Below are 21949 nucleotides of genomic sequence, written 5' to 3'. Positions count from 1 at the left end.
GCCAAGTGGGGACAGGTCCCGGTCTGTGGGCCAGGCTCCTGTTTCCAGGCAGCTGTGGCCCCTCTCCAACCTCAGCCCCGCCCTCCAGCACCGAGCACGCGGCTGCCAAAGTGTACGTAGTCTTCGGAGACAGAGACCTGGGCTTGAATCCTTGCTCTGGTGGCCTTTCCTGACCGCGAGGGCCTGGTGGGCGGGTGCTGATAGCTACTTCACAAGGCTGGGGTGAGATCAAAGGCCCGAGAGGCAGGAAGCACCTGATACAACAGGCACCCAATAAATGGTGGTTCTCCCTCTCTCCAGGGAGAAGGCTACCCCTGAGTCGGTGATCTGAGGGCCAGGGGAACCGATGAGAGCAGCGGGGCCGGCAGCCTGGAAGGGAGGGGCCCGCGGCACCTCCGAGGCCAGCACTCCCGCCTAGAGGACGCTGGGGCGCTGAGGGCCTCCAAGGTCCTGGGAGCCTGAGGACCCGCTTGGCCCATGGCAGGGCCTCTCCTGCCCACAGGAGACTGACCACACGTCCAGGGCAGGGCTGGAGCCGAGTGGGGTGTCCCCAGGGTGGCGGGGCCATAGGCAGGCATGGCCTGCCATGCTCTGTGTGGGACGGGAGGACCACTCCAGGTGAAGGGCCTGAGGCAGGTGGGCTGCCCTCCTTCCTGAAGCCAGTGCTGGGACTCTGGGCTGCTGTGGACAGGCTGGGACTCAGAAAAGGGAGTCCGGCCCTCTGGCCTCCATCCCGACACCCTTGGCTGTAGGCCGGGACTTCAGGCCTGCCTCTTCTCCGCCCCGCAAGGCACCGGGCTCTCACAGAGCCCTCACGGGGCCTGAGGTCCTTCTGCTTCCTCTCCCTGCAGCATCGAGAAGCCTCGCTCCTGCCTGCAGAGCCCCTCAAGTGCCCAGGCTGCCAGTGACTCCCCGGCTTCTGAAATACCCCACAGGTGGGCAGGACGGACCCTGCCTGTACAAATGACGTCCCCACTCTGCCCGTGAGTAACGGAGCAGGGCTGTCGGAGCCCAGGTCTCAGGACTCCTGGGCCAGTGCTCACTTGGAGAAGGCTCTCAGCCGCTGCAGGGGCTCCCAAGGATGCTGGCGGGGAGAAGCAGTGTGCGGGCTGGCAAAGACGGGGAGGGGCGTGGGGACGCCCTGGTCAGCTGTGTCAGTCGCTGGGGGATGGTGAGAACAAGCCTGAGAGCCCCCCCAGCTTTCTGGGAAAAGGACGCTGGAGGAGGGAGTGGCTACTTGGGCCCCAAGGGCCCAGTAAGTATGTCGTGGAACAGACGCTGCCCGCCCAGCATGCCAGCCTTTCCGGAACAGGCAGCCCAGGGAACTGTCCTCCTTCTGCCCAGCCTGGGCAGAGCATGGAGACACCAAAGAAGGGGAGGGGCCCTTGTGGAGCCGAGCCCTCCTCTGGCCCACTTAGGAAAGCAGAGTCCACCCCGGCCCCCGGCAGTGGGCTAAGGGCGGCACCCGGCTGAGGCCTTGCCAACTGCTTGTGAAGAGGGCTGGAGCCTTTCACAAAGGGCCTTCTTGCTGCCCTTCCAGAGGCTTCTATGGATTGGGCCTCAACCGGGAAAGGCCTTTCTTCCAGAAAGGCAGAGCACAGGAAGGGAGCCGGGAGAAGGAAGATGCGGGCAGAGGGGAGTAGTTGAGGGGGCAGGGAGAGAGATGGGACAGGGGTAAGCTGCACAGCCAGATGCTGGGCAACGTCTCATTTCGTCCTCTTAAAACAACTCCAGGAGGTATGTTATCACCATCCCCATTTTACAGATAAGGAAACTGAGGCTTGCAGAGGTAGACCGACTTGCCCAAGGCTGCCAGTGACAAAGCGTGGATTCAAACCTGACACCGTGTGATTCCAAAGCCCACGCTCTTCCCCATCCAGGCATAATGCCGAACTAGAAAGGTTGAGGCCCAGAGATGGTGCAGAAGAGAAGCAACGCGGGCCGCAGGGGGCAGGGTAGCAGGTACAGTCCGTTTAGGGAGAGCCCCCCACGGGCAGGCCCGGCATCGTGACCACAGCCCCTCTGCACATGCCGCTAGCTAAGGGGACGGGCCGGTATACTCACGAGCAGGACCGGGCCAGCTGGCAGAGGCCACAGGCCGGCTTCCGCATCAGGTACATGGGCCACCCGTAGGCAGCCAGGGCAAAGAGCATGTAGTAGCAGACCTCTTTGTAGCGCAGCATCTCTTGCTGGAAGAGAAGAGGCAGAGGGCGGTCACCTCCTGCCCTTCCTGCCTGTAGCCTCAGGGCCCATGGGTTCCCCTCGATGGAGGATGGAGTCAGGAGCTGCCCTCCCAACGGGCTGCAGACCACCCCCACCCCCGCCTTGGAGGACCCGCTCCTCCAGATAATTGCATTTCCCTAATTATCTCCATGCAACCAGGGCACGAATCCTCCTAAGACCTGTCCCATTGCTCCAATCTCAGAAATTAATGATTTGGGGACAGAAAAACACTCAGAGCACTGGATCGATTTCCTTGCCCGTTTTCCCGAGAAGGGAAGAGAGGGGGAGGTTACAGCGACAGTCGCCCACCTCGGGAATCAGGCCCCCCGAGAAGGGTAATTTAACCCTGAGAGGCCCGCACCCTCCAGAGGGGGTTGCCCAGGCCACAGAGCAGCAGGGCCGGCCCTGGAGACATGGACATGCTGGGGACCAGACCAGTGGCCCACCGTCAGGGCATCTGGGCAGATTGGGATCTCTGAGAAAGGCGCCGGTTTGAAAGGTGGTGTCTGAGGCCAGTGGCTGATATCAGCCTGACGGCTGCAGGAAGGCAGGAGGCCCAGGTATCCCAGCAAAGCGGCTTCCAGTGTCCCGGGCGCCCCAGGCACTGGGGACTCCTGCACTTAGAGGGAATTAGTCACCTTGTAAAAGGTGAAGAGGGTGATTAGTCATCTTGTGAAGTGAAATAAACAGCACCTTCATCAGGGCCCCGAGGGGTAGAACCGTCCCCTGGCTGCCCTGTCTGCTATCCAGGAAAGCACTGGAGAAGGTAGCTGTCCTCTTTGGCTCAGGCCGGAGGGCGGGGCGCTGGCACCTGGAGGCTCAGCTGCCCCTCCCCTGCCCCCCACAGGCGAGAGAGGGCATGGTGAGAGGGAGGCTGGGACGGCTGCTCTGGGCACATGCTATGGACAGGCTATTTTAAGAAGGGACACAAATGCCCATTTTGGGGAGCGGGGGCAAACGGAGAACAGGCTTTTCCAGGGGATTCAGATGTGAAGGATGAACACTGTCATCCTTCTAGCACTGTCCCGACTGGCACCACTGTATACCGGCGCCGTGCAGGGAACGGGGCTCAGGATGGCTCGTCCCCTCCCCACCGGGGCTCTGGGTGAAAGGCAGGCCCAGCGCTGTTTATGCTGCTGCAGGAACAGACTCAGAGGGGTCAGGGACTTGCTCAAGGTCACAGCTCCCCCTCCCCGCCGCCCCGCTACACTAAATCGGTTTGCTTCTGGGGCAGGGCCGGCTCTCCAGCTGCAGTTTCAGCCCTGGGTGAGGAGCTCCTTTACTGGGACACGCACACCGGATTTCTCCTAAAGGCGCTTAAGAGGTTCTGCTACTCAGAAAAGCTTGGAGACCAAAGTGCTGTGTCCTGCTGCCTTCTGTAACAGTAGCAACCGTGGCAATAATAGTGACAGCTCGCCCTCCTGAAGCCCTTTATCATCTCAGGAGGCCAGGACCAAGCAATCTGAGCACCGTGAGGCCGATTCAGGGGTCTTTTCTGTAGAACCAGCGTGACGCAGGGGTGGGGGTGGGGCCGACGCTGCAAGGGCAGCGGGCAGGTGGTCTGCTCGGGTCGCCCGGGCACAGGGAGAGAGGGAACCGGCACGGGGTGGAGGCGGGGTGGCTCCGACTCACCGAGTTCTTGAGGTCGAGGTACTTGGTGTTTCTGGTCACCGGCATCCCAGACAGGAAGGCCAGGATGTCATTGTTGGCCTGGAAGACAGGCGCGTTAGGGTGACTGCCCCGGGCCCAGCTGCACGGCTGCGAAAGGGGTCCAGGCCCCCAGCTCTGCACCCTGCCCGCCTCCCCAGGGCCTGAGAGCCCAAAGGAGCGTGTGCTTTCTAGCTCTTCCGTGACCTGGCCAGTTTTCCAAAATCTGAGGTCTCCTCATGTCTCCAGTTGCTCCCCTTCCACCCAAGGCATCAATCCCCGGGGACGTTGCCAGCCCAGGCCGGGAGAAAACGTATTTTGCATGGAATGCTGGGAGACCCTAACTAGGACTGGTGTGTTGGCTGGGGTGGGGTGGAGAGGCAAGCGCAGAGGCTGGAGCGCGGAGCTGGATGCTTCATTGGGCCCCTGTGGTTAGACGTCCCCTGGGGCCCTGGAGGCAGCCTTGCGGCCCTGCAGAGGGAAGTCGCTCAAGCAAGAGCCACGAGTGGTGAAGGGTGAGCTGGGGAAGGGAGGGGAGTGAATGTCAAAGGGTGGCCTCCTGGGCCAAGAGGGTGGGCAGAACCCGGGGGGCAGCAGGGGCGGCAGGGAGGGCCCGGGAGGAGGGCGGTGCGGGGAGGCGGCCTGAGGATGGCCGCGTGCTCACCTCGTCCAGCACGGCGTTGCGCTTGGCCCGCTGCCGCTGCCGGAGCAACACCAGGCCAGCGATGATGTCGGACGGCACGATGTCCAGGTCTCGGAAAAACTCGGCAAAGAGGTAGGCGATTTCCGAGTAGGCGTCCTACGAGGTCCAGGGAGGCAGGAGGCGGCGGCAGGGGAGCAGGAGAGAGGACGAGATACGGGGAGTGAATGCCCGGGGCTGGGTGTCTGCTCGGGGTCCCCTGTGCAAGTTCCCCCTAGCCCCCCACATGCGGCCCTCTGCAGCCGTGACCCTGAGGGCCCTGTCCTGGGCTCCGGGCCCCCGTAGACCCGGCAGAAGCTGTCCCAGACATCGCTGACCCTTCTCCTTCGGCACTCACCGGGCACCGTCTACCCTGCACAGATGCCCCCGCGAGCCATTTCCTGTTCTTTCCCCAGGACTAGGAATCAAGGCCTGGGCCTGGCCTGTTTCTCCTTCGGCCTTTCTCTCTAGCAGAGGAGCCAAAACTAAGCTCCTGGCTGCTTTCCCCTCACTGAGTTTCTTCCCACCTCCCACCAGCTGTGACCTTGCATGCCCTGCTAAGGGCTGTATGGAGCCCTGGGTCTCAGGCCCCCTCCCCAACCTGTCCAGAGTTGTAGGCTCAGGGACCCCCACCATGTGCCTGGAGAAGGGGCATGTGACCTGGGGTCACTGGCCCCCCTGGCTGTCCTGCCAGCTCTGTTCTCAGGACAGCCATGCTTGGGGCCTGGGGACGGGAGGCAAGGCAGACAGACGCAGCCCTGCTAGCAGTGTGCAGTTTTCCCTGCCTCACGACAAGCTGAAGTCTGGAACCTCTTCCCTAACTGGTCAGGAGAGGCTGTGGTGGGAAGAAACTCATGGCAACTGGTTTTCTCTCGCTGGGTTTCACCCTTGAGTGTCTGGCACATGTAAGAGAGGAAAAATCAAGGGCTACAAACTCAAAAGCCTAATGGGGCCAAACAGAGCCTGCTACTGCTTTGAGAGGCCCACCTTGGGCAAATCGAGAAATACTGAACTTTACCTAAACTCCCCTGATTTTTAAATGTTGGCAACCAATTCAAATTTTTAAGCAACACAGCATGAGTTGATCAAAACGTTCTCTGGGCTGGACCTGACCTGACCTGACCCCCCAGGCCGTCAGTGTTTGATGGGACCTAAGTTTTGGGGACCCCTGGTCTTTTTGAGAAAGGACGTTCTGCTTTTTCCCCAGGCTCCAACGCCAGCCCTGAAGCTGTCTGCCAGGAGGGGTGGGTGTGTCCTCTGCACGCCCTGGGCTGAGACCCCTCAGACTCCCCGAGAGCCCCGGGTGGGGGGGTGCTTCCCACCCACCAGGGAACCTCTGGGGGTGGGAGGGATTTTCTTACGCTTGATTACTCACTCCACCGCTCACCAGGGGCTGCTAGCAGGTAGGAGCCACTCAAGGCTTCCAGTGGCTTCCATGGAGGGCACTCGCTGTCTGGCTTGGGGAGGAGTGGTCTCCTGACCTCACTAGCTCTGCCACTAACTAGCTGTGGAATGCTGAGCAAGTCACTCCGCCTCTCTGGGCCTCAGCTGCCTGATCAGCAAAACGAGGGGTGGGACTATATGACCCCTAAGGGCCCTGCCAGCGCTGGGGGGGGGGCTCCGCCGAGGGCCCTCCCCCAGGGCCCTGCCTCCCCTCCCCAACCCGGGGGCCACCCACCACTGACCCGCAGCGCCCTGGCGGGTGCGGAGGACTAACACTGCACAGCGAGGGCCGCACTGACCGCGCGGCTCTGACGGATCTTCCAGAGGGACCTGCGGCTGCTGAGATGCTGCTTTTCTCTGTCTTCAGGTTGCCCTGATATTTGAGTATCTCTTCTCCTAAACTAAACTCTTGAGTTCCAAGGGGTTGGATAAAAGGTCTTCACATTTTTCTGTCTCCTTGACAAAGCAAGGGGTTGGCTGTTTCACATGCTGGAGGGAGTCCTTCAGTGAATAATAACAGGTCCTCTTAGGAGCAGGCTGTCACCTCGCTCCTGCTCAAAGCCCAGCCCTGCCCCACCCGGCAGAGCTGAGGAGCAAAGGCTCCTGAGTCGCCGACAGCAGGATGTGAGCCCCAGGACGGCGACTTCCCAGTACTTACTGACTGGGAGTCCTTCGTCCGAGTACAGCAGAGGAACACTTTGAGCCGGCGCGACCAGCTGGTGGCCTGACCCTCTTCTAAGCGGTGCCTGCAGTGGGGGAGAGTTGGTATGTGTGAGGTCAGAGGGCCCGACCAGAAGAGCTGGGCCCAGACATTACAGAAACAGGACAGCCTGTTCCCAGGACCCCAGCAAAGGGCTCCCCAGTAGGAAGGTCTAGGGGAGAATAGGCCTGGGTCCGGCCAAGGCTGGGTGGCCAATGACCTGCCTATCAGCCAGCAGGGCTCTCCCTGGGGGGCTCCTGCTGGCCTAAGATGGTGCGCTGTTGGCCGAGGCCAGGGCCTATGCTCCCAGCTTCTGGCAGACTGACAACAGCACACTTGGGGGCTTCAGAGCTGGCAGCCCGAACTGGGGGCTGCCCTGCGGCCCACTCCAAAAGCTCAAATCAAGAGCCCTGGGAGATGGTGGCAGGGTGCTGGCCTCTCTGCCGACTTGTTTCCTGGCCTGGAGCAGACCTGCCGGAGAGACCTGTTTCCCCTCTCAGAAAGGATTTCTCACATTGTCTGTACTTGGGGAAGTTTAAGGGGCTGAATGAGGCTCTGCATTCTTCAACTCCTTGGATCTGTTACATTAGAGGGGAGAGGGCCCCTGCCCTTCATCTGCATGGCTGGCCCCTGTCTGTTCCACCCTCAACCCCAGCCCCAATGGGTCTGGCTGCTCTGATGGGGAGTCAGGGTACCCAGGAGTCTGCACCCAAAGGGAGAGCAATTGACCGATTATCCACGGAGACCCTTCCAATGCTGGGTGCCCAGAAGTCGGTGTGTTTTGAGCATAAAGATAACAGATCCAATATTAAAAATGTAAATTTCCAGACTGAGCAAGAGGGGCTGGCTTGCTTTTGTGACATGTGCCCTCCCATCAGCTCCTTCAGAGCCTGGTGCTGGGTGGTCAGGAGGGGCAGACACGGGTGGCCCTGGATGCCTGCAAGGCACTTAGCATCCATCAGGAGTGACAGACGGGGTCCTCCTCCCCTGCCTCTCGGCTCCTCTTTGCAGCTAAGGGCCGCTTCCTGCTCCCAACCCTGGTTTCACCGGCCATGGGCCACAAGGACAGGGAAAGCCACAGAGCCTTCCAGGGCTACAGGAGGGGGTTAGGAAACAGTGCAAGGGATTTGCTATTTCTGGGACCTGCCAGCCCTAAGGGACTTGGGCAGCCTCACATCCTAAGCCAACGTCCCCCCTACAGGGGACTTGATGAAGGGACAGCATGCTGGCCAAGCTGAGTTCCCAGAGCATCACGTTCTTTAACCCTTTAACCAAATTGGCTTTTAAACATTCGAAGAGAACTTCCTCCCTTCCCTCTGGCAGATGTTAAGTGCTGTATACTCTACTGCAGTACCCTTTATGCCCACCAGGGGGCAGATGGAGCCAATGACACATTTGGCCTAAAGCATCAGTTAGGCTACATAGACCAAGACAGGGAGAGACACACTCAATCTGCACAGAAAGTGGGCTTCTCTGGTGGCACAGTGGTTAAGAATCCGCCTGCCAATGCATGGGACACAGGTTCAAACCCTGGTCCGGGAAGATCCCACATGCCGTGGGGCAACTAAGCCCGTGCGTCACAACTACTGAGCCTGCGCTCCAGGACCCGTGAACCACAACTACTGAGCCCGCGTACCACAACTACTGAAGCCTGCGCACCTAGAGCCCGTGCTCCACAACAAGAGAAGCCACCGCAATGAGAAGCCTGTGCACCGCAACGAAGAGTAGCCCCCACTCGCCACAACTAGAGAAAGCCCGCACGCAGCAACGAAGACCCAGCGCAGCCAAAAATAAATAAATAAAATAAATAAATTTTTTAAAAAAGTCTGGACAGAAAGTTCATGGACCCAGCACGCCCCCGCCCTGGGGCTCACTAAAGCGAAGGGAGGGCAGACACTCCTTCCGCAAAGATCCAAGGTCAGGCTCCTAGGAAATAGTGGTGGGAAGAACCCACCCCAAACCCCACCAGATTTCACTGGAAGGAGAAAGAGCAAAGGACTTAAACAGCTCCCTAACTCCCAGAAACTAAAATACCCCGTTGGTGTGACGCAGTAGGGCTTGTGCACAGCCCCAAACCTGGAAGCGGATGAAGGGTCAGCAGGCTTGAAAACGTCCCTGTTAGAAAAACCGTCTGTTGGTTTCAGAGCAGAGGGAGGGCGAGCGGGGAAGAGCCTGAGAGGTGGTCACAGCAGCCCAGCTGTGGCCTGGGCTGCCCTCCCAAGCCCGCTCAAGAGCTGGACAAACCACAACAGGTGGGGACCTGTGAGCTTGAGGACTCTCGCTACCCGCTCAGGGCCTGGCACCGCTGGAAAACTTCCTAATTCAGATGACAGCCACCGACAACCCCCAACTGCAAAGGCGCTGGCTGCCCTGGGCCCCAAAGGCAATAACCCAGAGTTGGGGAGGGGAGAGTTTTTTCCCCAGGGCCCCAGGAGCCCAGAAACCAGGCCAAGTGGGGGCATGTGCTTGGAATGAGCAGAATGGTACTGGTGGCAGTGGCCAGCTGTGCCCGGAGGAACAACGGGCTCTGGGGCCTTGGCTCCAAAACCTGGCATCTGGGGCTGGGAGGGGGCCAGCCCAGGCACGGGTGTGGCTCTGGCTGCAGTGCCGAGCTGACGTGGAGGGCCCAGGGGAGCTGGGACACAGAGGCGTGCGAGGGTGGGGTGGGGGCCTGGGCAGCACACTCCCCTGGCTGAGGGCTCCTGACCCTGCTGCCCTGGGCTGGGGATGGAGTGCCAGTTCCACTCCCCACCAGCCTGACCTGGGGCAAGTGACCTGCCCTCTCTGGGACTTGGACCCTTCATCTGTAGAATGGGTCTCACAACCGCACCAGGGTTGGCAAAAGGATTAAACAGACTGATGGCGGAAGGGCCTCAGTGCAGGGCCTAATGCAGAACAGAAGCTCAATATACAGGAGTCACTGTGACCCACCCTGGAAGCACCCCCTTCTCTTTCTCTTTCAATAAACACGAACCCTGTGAATGTGCCTGCACGTCCTCCCGCATTTGCTCTGCCATGGCACGGCCTCCCCCCTTCTCCAAAACACTGTGCAAAACATCTCCCCTCCAGGAAGCCTTCCTTGGTTAACCTCCTCCAGCCCCCTTAATCCTAGAGGCAGCCTCGCCTAGTGCTTAAGAGCAAGGGCTCTAAAGCCAGACTGCCTCGGCTTGACCCCAGCCCCACCATTTACCAGCTGTGTCACATAAGCTCCCTGTGCCTCTGTTTCTTCCTCTATATTACGGAGATGGCACTAACAGCTACCTCAGGGAGTGACTGTAAGTTAATACATGCAATTCCTGGCTCGCCGTCCGAGCGCTTCCCACCATTACTCTCGTGTTGGTGGCGCTGAAGGTGATGACAGTGGCTACCATTTACCGAGCACGAACCTCCCGTGAGCACGGTGTTAATCACTCTGTTAAACCTCACAGCAGAGCACGAGGCAGGAATTACTGCGGTTCCCACTTTACAGACCAGGAACCTGAGGTAAGCCTTTGGCCGGCGCCCGGGGCTCACACAGGTTGAGACGCCGGGAGGGAGGCGCGGGGCCGGGCTCTGCCCACGGTCAGCAAACCCCGTGGGGGACGCCCGCCCGCCCGGCCCACTGACCGCAGGTTGTAGGTCCGCAGGTTGCGCTGCCTCCTCTTGGTGGCCCTCAGCTTGACGAAGGTGCGGCCCGTGGGGTCGAAGACGCAGAGGACGGTGATACAGACGCTCAGGATGACCACCCAGTTGCAGACAACCATCCCTGTGGAGGCGGCCGTGGGAAGCCAAGGGTCATGGTGCTGGGGACGCCTCTCTGGCTCTGAAGAAGGGGCACTGGAGCCTCCCTACCCCCAGCTGCTTCTGGGGCCCAAGAGCAAGGCTCCAAAGGCCCTGGCCCTAGCCTCTGGCCACACAGCCGTCCCCTGGCTGAGCCGTGACCCCAAGGCCCATCCTTGGCACGAGCAGACGGCTGTGTGGGTTTCCGGAGCCCCGGGCAGCGCTGTGCCTGCTGCTGCCCCCGAAACCCAGGGTTCCCCAAGGGGGTATGGCAGACTGCGGGATGAAGGCAACCTGCCCGGCGTCCTCATGGAAACTGTTTCCCTCCCACGATGCCTGAGCTTCCTTTTCTCTAACCTGACCTGTCCCCTCCATCCCCAGGGCTGTCCTGTCTAACCTGGCCCTGTGCTCTCCATGCCAGGGTTAGGGTTAGGGTTAGGGTTAGGGTTAGGGCTGACCCCGTCCCCTCCTCCCCGGGGCTGCCCTGTCTAACCTGGCCCTGTGCCCTCCACGCCAGGGTTAGGGTTAGGGCTGGCCCCGGCCCCTCCATCCCGGGGCTGCCCTGTCTAACCTGGCCCTGTGCCCTCCACGCCAGGTTAGGGTTAGGGTTAGGGTTAGGGCTGACCCCGTCCCCTCCATCCCGGGGCTGCCCTGTCTAACCTGGCCCTGTGCCCTCCACGCCAGGGTTAGGGTTAGGGTTAGGGTTAGGGCTGGCCCCGTCCCCTCCATCCCGGGGCTGCCCTGTCTAACCTGGCCCTGTGCCCTCCATGCCAGGGTTAGGGTTAGGGTTAGGGCTGGCCCCGGCCCCTCCACCCCCGGGCCGACCAACATACCGAGCGTTACGTTTTTGGCAGTGAGGTCATTGCAGGAGGTGTAGTACTGAGTGAGCCAGACGATGCCCACGATGGCGTAGATGAACTCAATCACCAGGATGGCTGCAAGGAGAGCAGGGCCCCAGCTGAAGGACGGAGAGGCCCTGGAACCTGGGCCCGGCTCCTCCTGCCACAGGATGCCCGGCCAGCTCGGCAGCAGACTGCCCGCCGCCCCTGCCACACAGGCCTCGTGGCGCAGAGGGCCCAGGGAGTGTGGCTGTCCCACCACCGGTTCTACTCATGTGCCCTCAGGCCCCGACGCCTCCCTGAGAAGGTGACTGCAAAGGTGCATAACGAAGAGGCGTTTCTCTGTTCGTTCAGGAATTAGAACTATACTCATGAACTCTGGGATCAGACATATCTTAGGCCAGTTACCTAATCTCTCTGAGCCTCCGTTTCCTCGTCTGTAAAATGGGGGTGACAAGGTCCATGGTACAGGGCTGTGAGAACTGGGTGACGGGGTGTTCATTTCATGGAAACTGCTATTCCCAGGAGGAGGCCTCTGGCACTTGAGGCAGGAGGGGGAAGGGGCCCCAGCAGCCAGCTGCCCAAGGTGCCCTGCCCAGACCAGAGCAGTGGGCCCAGGGCTGAGATGGGGTTAGGGAGGCAGGTGGGAGAATTGACGGCCCCCCCAGGGGGCAGCATTGGAAGCCCCAGCTCTACAGGCATCCCGGTGTGGCAGCCGAGAGCCCAGGCTTTAGAGCCAGACAACTTGGGTTCAAATCTCAGCTCTGACACTCATATGCTTACTAGCCATGTGACCTTAAGAGAGCAAAGTAACCTCCCTGGGCCCCAGATTCCTCATCTGCAAAATGAGACCAGCAATGGCTCCTCCCTGAGTTAACACGGGAAGAGGACTTAGCACAGGCCACAGGAGCAAAAGAATGTCCACCAGGAGTGACTGGGAGTGGCGGCTGGAACCCGAGCCCAGGAAGAGGAGAGGGGCGGGTCCTCCGGGAGTTGGTCCAGGCCCCTGAGGGGCTTCCCTGGGAGGGTGGGGGGCTGTCTGGGGAAGGATCACAAAGCAGCTGAAGAGATATGCACAGCCTAGATGGAGCAGCGGTCGGCAACCTTTTTCTGTAAAGGGCCAGAGAGTAAATAATATTTTTAGATGTTGTGGGTCATAACGTCCGTCACAACTACTCGGCTCTGCTGCGGTCACGCAAAAGCAGCCAGAGGCAATAAGTACTAAATGAATGAGTGTGGCTGGGTTCCAATAAAACTTTATTTAAAAAACAGACGGCGGGGCTGCGCTTGGCCCTCAGGCCGCAGTCTGCCCACCCCTGGTCCAGATGCGGGCCCAGTAAGTCTGCCCGTTCGCTGCTGGCCCCGGTGCTGGCACAGGGCCCAGCCCATCGTGTGTGGCTGAAAGAACGCTGGGCCCAGGAGGAGGGTGGGGGTGGGGGTGGGCCGGAGCGGCCCCCTCACCCACGGCAGGGGGCCCTTACCCAGGCGCACGTAGAGCACGTACTGCATGGATTCGCGGGGCTCCGTGTAGAGGATGCCGCCGCGCATGCTCAGCCAGATGATGGCCATCTCAGCGATCATGCAGCTCAGCAAAATGCCCAGGTAACCGCGGCCGTGGTCCACCAGGTTCAGGGAGCAGGCCTCGTGCGGGTTGTAGACCAGGCCGAAGAGCACCACGGACAGGATCACAAACCTGGGGGAACGTGCACATGAGAGGGGCCAGGCGGCCCACGCACCTCCCATGGCCTCTGGCGGGCGGCCTGGACTCGGGGTGGAGGGCTTCACTGCTCTGGGAGCAGGACCACTGTCTACCTGGCAGCAAGTCCCTCTGAGGACACGGGCATCCGGGGACAGGGGAGCGGGAGCAGGGAGCCCAGCCACCAGCCGTGGGCAGACAGCACAGCAGCTCTGCCCAGTGCTGGGGTCAGGTCCGGCGGTGGCCAGGCGGGGTCTCTGGGCTCCACGGGGGTATCGCCCTAAAGGCGTAGCCGTTTCAGCACCAACTCCGGGGAGCTGGGAACGCAACAGGGTTGGGACAGATGGCCAGAAGGCCTCCTTCCAGGCCTGTGGCGTGGCCCCGAGACTTACCAGGTGGTGTGCAGGAGGAAGAGGAAGATGGCTGGCAGGACGAGGTCATCGCTGCCCACAGACCAGCGCCGCCGGAACACCACGATCCCGGGCATGGCTGGCAGCTCTGCAGAGGCTCAGCGGGCCTGGCGCTCACCTCCTGAAACAGAGCAGAGGACCCTGAGGCTGCCCGGGCTGCTGCGGCACCCAGGGCCACGGCGCTCCTGGTCAGGCGTGCCCAGCCGCACAGGCATCTCTCCCAGGCCCTGCAGCCCCAGGCCTTTCAGGCCCATCCCTGGGCAGGATCCACCTCCCACCGTATCCACCCCCTCGAGCCGACATCTAAAACTGTAGCAGCCAGACACTGGCTTCAGCCTTACCCCTGAGGACTCTCCTCCCCCCAACACTGGCACAGACCCCTTGGGATCAGCTCTGCCTGGGGTTACCCCAACAGGAACTGCTCAGCTCCTTTAAAGACCTGGGCTCACCCCTGCCTCCCTTTCCGTGGGATCAGGGAACCCCCTCACCCACCGCCTGCTGCCCAGTTCATGCTGTCCTTGGGGTTGGGTGAGGGCTTCCGAGGCCAAGCCTGAGCCTGTCCCCCGGCATGAGCCGAGCCGGGCAGGTGGAAGGCTGAAGGCCTTGGGGAAGGTGGGAGTGAGGGCATGCGTGGGGCTGGCACACATGGAGGATGGGAGCGCCCAGCACATAGTAGGTGCTCAGTAAATATTTGTTGAATGATGTCTTCCGTTTTGTGCTTTGCTGGAATGCTGGGAGCACACTCCATGACTTGATTTTGCACCTGTCAGAAAGAATTCCCAACCACAGCTATGCCTCTTGGCAGGGAAGGACGTGGTTGAGATGGGGGGTCAGGAGCGTAGCTGGGGTGCCCAGCCTCTCTGCCAGAAGGGCAGTGGGCAAGCCCAGCTGGTATCCCATCCTCCTGGCGACCACTGCTCCCACACCCACCCTGGGCCATGCAGCCTTTACCGCCCAGATCCCAACTCTCTGAAGTAGCTGAATTCAAGTTAGCCACAGGCAAGCTCAGGGAGGAGGGCCCAGGAATCCGGGCCCCCCCTCCCTAGAGTCCCAGGAACCAGGGCAGGGGCGCCGGCTGGTTGGCTCCCCACAGGGGGGGCCCGGGAGACACGGGTGAGGGGCTCCGGGGCAGCCCTGCGCTCAACTGTGCGGAGGGACCCCTGCTGCGGGAGGCTGGGTGCTGGTGGGCAGCTGCCCCCAGGCTGGCAGAGGCTTACATGGCACCTGGTCCAGAGGTGGGCGGCAAGTCCTCCTCTCCCCGGTGACGGCTCCAGGGAAAAAGAGTGTCTGCGCAGACCGGCATCACTCAGGAAGTGGCCAAGTCTCCCCGGCCGGTGGGCGCGGCCCTCAGGGTGGGCGCGGCCCTCAGGGTGGGCGATGGGGTGTGGAGCCAGGTGGCCGGCCAGCACGTCCAGCCCAGCCCGTCTCGGTCGCCCTCTCCCTGGTGCAGCCACTTCATCCACCCGCTGCCAGGCTGCTCCCAGAGAGGTGGTGGCCTGGCGGGCAGGCTGGCGGGCTAGCCTGCTGGGGTCGTGCCTACTCCTCCCCCCACCCTCAGGAAGTGACATCATCCCACTCTCTCCTAGGAGGAGTCGGAGCACGGATTCTGGGAAGCGGGAGAAGGATGGAGAGCACGGAGCTGCGTGGCGGGGTGTCCGGGGGTGGGGGTCTGGGACTGCAGGAGGCCGGGGCTCCAGTCCTGTGTCTGTGACAAGTGGCTGACCGCACCGGCTCCGGTTTGAAAGGACGGACGGGATGGGAGGGGCTGGGACTCCATGGGTGGCAGCAGGGCTGGGAAGGACAGAGCTGCCAACAGCTGGTATTTCAGCCGCCAGCTCTCTACAGCCCTTCCCTGGTTCCAGGTGGCCCACAGAGGGTGAGCTGGAGCGTGGGGTTGGGCTCAGGGGCCCCTCACACAAATGAAATGACTGAGAGGTCCCAGCAGGTGCTGCAGCGCTGCTCTAATCAGGCCAGACCCCGGCAGAGGAAGGGGAGGGCTGTCCCAGAGGGGCTGGCGGGTGAGGGCTGCCCTGCCAGGAGCCTAGAACATCTCATTCTCAGGGATGCAAGGGTGAACCCTTCCCAATCGCCTGCTCTCACCCCCGCCCTTCACCTCTTGGAGTCTAGAATGGCTAAAACTCCCTCAACTCACAGGTATCATTCACTTAACAACCTCGCATGCACGCGGCCCCGCCCTCCCTGCTCTCAGGCAGGAGAGGTGGGGCGAGCCTGGCACCCCTGCAGAAGTGGCCGAAGATCTGTCAAGACCCTGGAGTGATACGGCCGGTGGCAGCCTCTGTCCCCCAGCTCAGGGAGTGCCCAGCTGACAGCTGTGGTCAGTGCCAGTCCCACCGAAGTCACGTGGCAGGGCTGCTGCGGGCTGACCCCACCGGGTGCCCCATTACAGGCCTGGGGACCACACCCCGTGCCCTCCAGCCTGCACCCAGGCCCAGCCCACCACTGCAGAATCCTAGGCCCAGCGCTGCCTGGCTTCCAACCCGGGCTCCATCACCCACTAAAGGTATGACTTACTAGTTGTGTCTCAGTTTCCTCATCTGTAAAGTGTCGATTATCCCCACCTGCTAAGGGTCCAGTGCGGACCATACGAGAGGGCCCAGCAGTGCTGGACAAAGCCAGCGACGGCCTTAGCTCAGGCGGGCGAAGCAGAGGGAGGGTGTGTGAACCCGGTGGACCAGCCGCCCCTCCCCGGCCTGGACTAGTGGATTCTCCAGCTGGTCACCACCAGGTCATGGTGTGGGCTGGGGGGGCGACAGGGCCTGTGCTGCTGCTGGGGGGGAGGGTGGGCCACTCTACTCCATGCAGAATCATACATCTCAGGGCTGCTATTTTTAAGGGCCTGAAAGACGCCCTTTCTCTCGAGACCCCAGCCCTTCACAATGGGGGCCTGTTCCCCTGCTGGGGATGTGATTTCATCCGGAGGAAATGTCTCAGGATGGGGGAGGGCAGAGGCTACTTCCTGGTCCCGGGCTGCCACAAAGCACTACCTCTGGCTCTCCTCCCCTAGGGCACAGGGTCCGTGCCCTTCAGTAACCTCAGTGGGGGCAGCGCACAGCCTCCCTTCCTTACCCGGACCAGGGGCACTTCCAGGGGAGGTGTGGCGCCCCCTCCGGCGGGCGGGGGAGAACAGGGGCACTGCTGGGCGCCTCCCATGCCCCTGGCTGGGCACCCCCCCAACAGAGGCCAGGTGTGAGGGGGGCACCAGGACACCCCCCACACGTGGATGGAATGACTTGAGTGGCACTCCGAGGCCCCCTTCCTCCACCCACAAAGCCCAATTTCCTTGATGGAGATTCAGGCCCCCGAGTTAAGTATTAACCATTCTCGGAGTTCCTCTCTCTAAAAATGCAAAACTGTTTTCTAAAATGCACATGCTGACCCCTACTTTAAAAACCTTCCATGGCTCCAGTGGTCTGCAGGATAAAGTCCAAGCCTCTCAGGCAGCAGCTAAGGGCCTCAGTAACTGGCAGGCAGGCTGTGCAACCTTGGGCAGGTGTCTTGCCCTCTCTGAGTCCTGGAGCAGGAAGATACTCCCCAAGCCCTAAGGATCCCAGGCATAGACATCCCAATGGAGCCCTGGGCACTGTCTTAAACTTGCTGATTCCTTGCTGCCCATCCCTGTCCCAGCTCAACCGAGAGTCCCGGGGGGCGGGGGCCTTGCAGCATTGCTCTCCTTCACACCCCCTCTCCCCCTGGGCAGCCCTGGCCCCTCCAAACCACTGCTCCATCCCCCTGAAGCAGCTGCCATAAGCGCTGGAGGCATGGCTCCTTCCCGTCTTCGCTCAAATCCTTCAGTTTTGGGGAAATGTCCCTCCCCAGCGCTCTCCCTGACCATCCTCTCCTCTGGCTGTCTTAACTGTGCTAGAGCTTTGGTTTCTTCAGCTGAAAAACGGGGACAACATCACCCCCACGGAAGGCTGCAGCGAGAGCTGGCTGGGACGAGGTCACGGAGGTCTGCATAGGTCCTGGCGGAGCCCAGGGCTCCATACATGGTGGGTGGGTGGGGGGCATCATATCAACAGGGCTCCTGAGGGGCTTCTGGGGACTTCGTGGCAGGGTGATCTGCGACAGGTGCCAGGGTTTGGGCAGGTGCTGCTGATGCCCATGGTTGGCTCCAGCTGATCAGTAAGGGCCGGACTGAGCACATATGAGCCCTGACAGGGTAACCTGCTCCCGCCACGGGCCTTGAGCAGGGGGGCTGCTATTTAAAGCGCCCTGGGCTGGGCGCTCATCCCCTGATCCTAAGGCCCCCTTGGGCTTGGTCCAGGGAGCAGGTTTCAGGGAGAAGTGCCCCTTGGCAGTGGGTCCCAGCTGGTGGGGTGCTGAGAGCTCCCAGGGAAGGGAGGAGGGCACGGGCTGCCTCCGGGACAGAGAGTTCCAGCTCGGGGCTGGTGGGACATGGGAGGTCACCTCGCTTGCCTGCAGGGGAGCCAGGACACCAGGGTCAGTGTGAACCACAGAGGACAGGATGATATGCTGTAGGAGGCCCGTCCAGTGTCACCAGCAGCCTCTATGTCAGCCCATGAGATTTCCCACCTGGCAGAGGCGGCTTCAGGCATCTGGGCCAAAAATGGGCTAGAAGTTGAGCCTGAAGGAAGGGATGACAGCCAGGTCCAGGCCACCGGGATACATCTGACATCAACTAAGCACCTCCCATGTCCTGGACTAATCACCTGCTATCCTCACAGCAGTGACGCAGGGTGACAGCCTCGCTCTCACTCCACATGCTCTAAAAACAGGCTGTGGCTGAGTCCTGGCTCTGCACTTACTGGCTGTGTGACCTTGGACAAGTTACTCAACCTCTCTGTGCCATGGTTCCTTATGTCTAAAGTGGGGCTAAGAACAGTAGCTACCTCAGAATTGTCACAAGGGTTAAATGAGTCATACACTTAAGCCAGCACCTGTCACAGACTAGGTGCTCAGTGAATCTGGCTCTTCCGCTAAATATTTCTATTGAAGAACGAGGAGGCTGAGGCTTAGAGACTCTGCCCCCCACCTTCGGAGGAGCAGGAGGCTGAGCAGGCAAGAGACACAGGTCCTTCCTTCTGCCATCCAAAGCCCACACCTACGGCAGGAACGTCAGGGTTAGAAGGGGCCTTGGAAACAGTCCTGGGGCCCCCTTTTATGGGTGAGTAAACCAAGGCTCAGAAAGGCCCCAGAGGCTCCCAGCTTTCCCATTACCTCCACCCCACCTGGTGCTGAATACACAGTCAGAGTCGCCAAGCTGGCCCATCCCTTCCCCTTCCTCACAGCACGCCCTTCTCGAACTCCCGGAGAGGCACCCCCATTAGCAGAGTGTCACCCCAGGGAGCCTGGGCTGAGATCCTCTCTTTTGCACTCTTGATACGTAACTCTCTTGGAAGCCGGCAAAATCCACACGAGCTCCCTCGCTGGAGATCAACCCGAAAGAAGGCATCCATCATTTGTACGGTTTCATGCAGAGTCATCAGTGGCTAGCTCTCCACCTCTCGGCGGGTGGGGTCTCTATCACTCTGCAGCTCAGCCGGTGAAGAAGAGGACACCTCAGCCTCAAGCCCACCTTCCCTAGACCCCGTTTAGCCCTACCTGCTGAGGCCTGGTGACTGGGCCAGAGCTGCCAGTCTCAGACCAAGGGCAGCATCCCCAGGCCAGAAAGTCACCACCATTCCAGACCTCAGTTACCTCTTCTGAAGAATGAGGAGCCTGGACTAAGGGGAGGCTTGTATTTTTGTATTTGTTAATATTTATTTGCATCCACAGCTAAGGCTGCATGTGCCTGTATAGGAACCACAAACAATGAAAAGGTGGACTATAAATGTAGAAACAAACTTCAGAACAAAAAGTAAGTAGATTAAAATAGAAGGTCGGGGAAATTGTTGTACATGTGTTAAGACGTAAAGGCCCTCACAGGAGCTACATGTAAAACTATCATTAGACTCCATGCTTCCTGGTGGCCAAAGTTAAAAATGGAAATTGGGTAAGGACTCTTTTAGCTCTGTAAGGTGTTGCAATCCTTGGGGCCCTGAGGGGAGGGCCCAGGACTCCCATTCCCATAATGAATGGGATGCCCCACGTGACAGGGCTTTGAAATGAGAAGACACTCCAAAAACAGTGAAAGGGGCAGGTACCTGCTGCCTGCTAGACCCTCTGGGTCTGTCTGTGCTGGGCGCTGGAGCTTGACTAGTCTTGAGGGGTGCATCTGACTTGGGGGACTGACTGCAGGGAGACTGGACCCCGGGCAGCCTGCAGGGCGAGTGGCGGCCCCCAGAGGTTCTGTCCCAGCTGGGGCGGGCTCACCAGGGGCCGCCCTCTGGCCTACGTGGGCTGGCAGACGGCTCCCGCCCTCTTTAGCCGTGTCCAGAGCACGGGCTCCAGGGATGGTCAAATCCCAGCACCTCCACTTCTCAGCTGTGTGGCTAGTTAAGAGACCTAGTTAATCTCTCCGCTGGCTTGTGAGGCTTAAATGAGGGAGCACCTGCCGAGAGAGGGGATCCGCACGTATTAACTAGAATCATTTCACGAGGCTGCAGGGCGGTTCCAGGGTGATGGAGGAGAGCTCAGCCCACCTGAAGTTGGGGACCCAGTTGTTCTGCTCCCTCCAGCATTTGTCAGTTGCCTACCATGTCTTGGGCCTTGTCTAAGCCCTTTGCAAACATAACTCACTTAATCCTCATAGTAACTCTGTGAGGTAGGCACTGCTATTACCACGTTTGACAGATGAGATGAAGTGACTTGCTCCAGGTCACACAGCCTAGTTCCAGAGCCCGTGTCTTAACTGCTGCTTCTGAGGAGCAGGATTCAGCTAAAGGCCTGTTTCTGAACCCAGGAGCGGGCGTCCCGTGTCCCCCATGGAGTGAGGGGCCAGGGCCTCAGGGACCACAAAGAGCTCTCTGGGTCTTCCTGTGGCTCCAGACTCCTGGTCACACCACCACGGGGAGACTGTGGGCATTGGCCCCACTCTCCAGATAAGGAAAACTGAGGGCTGCCTGGAGGTGCGGGGGTGGTGGGCCCAGAGCTAGAAACTTTATGTGTCCTCTTACTCCAGCCTCATCAGACAGTAGGGGTACCACCCCAGCTTTATAGATGGAGAAACCGAGGTCACAGAGGGGCAATGGCTTGCCCAAAGATCCCATGACAAAGACGAGGCAGGGCTGGGATTTCAAAGCAGCCTCCTTGAGTTACTTAAAAGGAAAACTCTCTGCCCGTCAGTGCGATTCCTTATTCCCACATGTTCCTTCGGCCCTTCAAGTCCCTCTCCCTCCCAGGTGTGGGGTCCCACACGGAAGCTGGGCTCCGGGAGGCACGGGGATGGGGAGGGCAGCGAGGGAGGCGACAGAGAAGGAGTGCGCGTGTGCCGGGGGCCGCGTGCACAGCCAGCCTGGGCCTGGGTGCGTGCAACCCAAGTTAGGGGCCGGAAAGCTGTTGCTTTTCACACGTCAGCTGTGCCGAAGCAGAAGGCAGAGCCGAGCCAGCCCAGGGCTGAGGCCGGATTTCGGCAAGAGATGGGTCCTCACACACCCAGGCCCTGGGACTGAAACGGTGGGCCTGAAACCGGTGGGGGCAGGAGGGGGCTGCTGCTGCCTCTGCTTCCCTCCCCCCGCAGAGTCTCAGACTCGCAAGCCCCTTCCCGGCCCTCCCCACCACGAGCCCATGGGTGGGTATGGCTGTTCTCATGTCACAGATGGGGAAACCGAGGCTCCAAGGTTAAATAGCCCAGGGAGTGGGAGGCCAAGTCAGGCTGCGAAGCCAGCCCTCTCGGCTGCGTTCTCTCCACATCCATGTGTTTGCTGGCCAGAGCCCCTCCCCATGAAAGAGCAATCTGGGAGCTGGGCACAGAGTTCAGGGAAGAGGATGAAAAGGAGCAGCCCCAACTACTGGGGGCCACGGCTATGGTCATGCTGGGCTGGACCTGGAAATAGCTCCAACAATTATTCTATCACCAGTTATTTAAAAAAAATTCTTATGTGGCATCTACTACATGCCAGGTACAGTAGTAGCAAGCAGCTCACAGATATTACCTACTTTAATTTCATCCTTTGAGCAACCCTATGAGGTAAGTGCTATTGGTAACCCACTTTACAGATGAGGAAACAGGCCCAGAGAAGTTAAGGAACTTGCCCAAGGTCACTCAGTTGGTGAGGGCCAGGCCGCGAGGCTCCAGGCTGTGCTCTCAGCCCCTCCCGAGCCCTCATCAGGGCTCCCTTTATCCCAGAGGCTCCAGCTTCTCCTCCTCACGCTAATTATTTTCCACTCATCTACAACAAGCAGAATTTGCCATCTGCCACGGGCCCTGTCACTGACACCAGCCAGCTCCCCTGGAATCAACTAGCTGTTCTGGGAGAGTGGCTGGCTGCGGAGGGACGAGGAGGGAGGGCCCGGGAGGCAGCAGGACCCTCCCATGGCTACTCCGCTGCCCTCCCTGTCCTCTCCTGGGGGGTGGGGGTGGGTGCGGTTACACCAGGGCTTACTTAGTCCTGGGCCGGAATGGACCTGTTTCCCATAGTGGAAGAGGTTCCCCTCTGGCCAGGCCAGGTTTTATTTCTGAATTCTTCCTTG

The 21949-nt window shown here is 60.4% G+C and overlaps 1 protein-coding gene across 4 annotated transcripts in view; it reads right to left on the bottom strand.

Moving 5' to 3' along the window:
• DAGLA (diacylglycerol lipase alpha) overlaps nt 1-21949 on the bottom strand; it is a 62212-nt gene that overhangs the window by 13022 nt on the left and 27241 nt on the right. For 2 of the 4 annotated variants that reach the window (XM_068556360.1, XM_068556361.1), the window contains exons 2-9: nt 13379-13517; nt 12772-12983; nt 11285-11386; nt 10299-10437; nt 6651-6738; nt 4535-4669; nt 3856-3933; nt 2065-2189 (exon numbers count right to left, since the gene is read on the bottom strand). In XM_068556360.1, the coding sequence (XP_068412461.1) occupies nt 2065-2189; nt 3856-3933; nt 4535-4669; nt 6651-6738; nt 10299-10437; nt 11285-11386; nt 12772-12983; nt 13379-13473 (974 nt within the window). In that variant the 5' untranslated portion in view covers nt 13474-13517. Of the gene's footprint in view, nt 1-2064; nt 2190-3855; nt 3934-4534; nt 4670-6650; nt 6739-10298; nt 10438-11284; nt 11387-12771; nt 12984-13378; nt 13518-14613; nt 14678-21949 lie in introns of those variants that run through there. The other 2 variants (XM_068556362.1, XM_068556363.1) reach the window with 2 other exon arrangements.

The sequence above is a fragment of the Eschrichtius robustus genome, chromosome 11 (assembly GCF_028021215.1).
Source record: "Eschrichtius robustus isolate mEscRob2 chromosome 11, mEscRob2.pri, whole genome shotgun sequence".
Taxonomy (NCBI): Eukaryota; Metazoa; Chordata; class Mammalia; order Artiodactyla; family Eschrichtiidae; genus Eschrichtius; species Eschrichtius robustus.
This window is presented reverse-complemented; position numbering and strand designations above follow the sequence as displayed.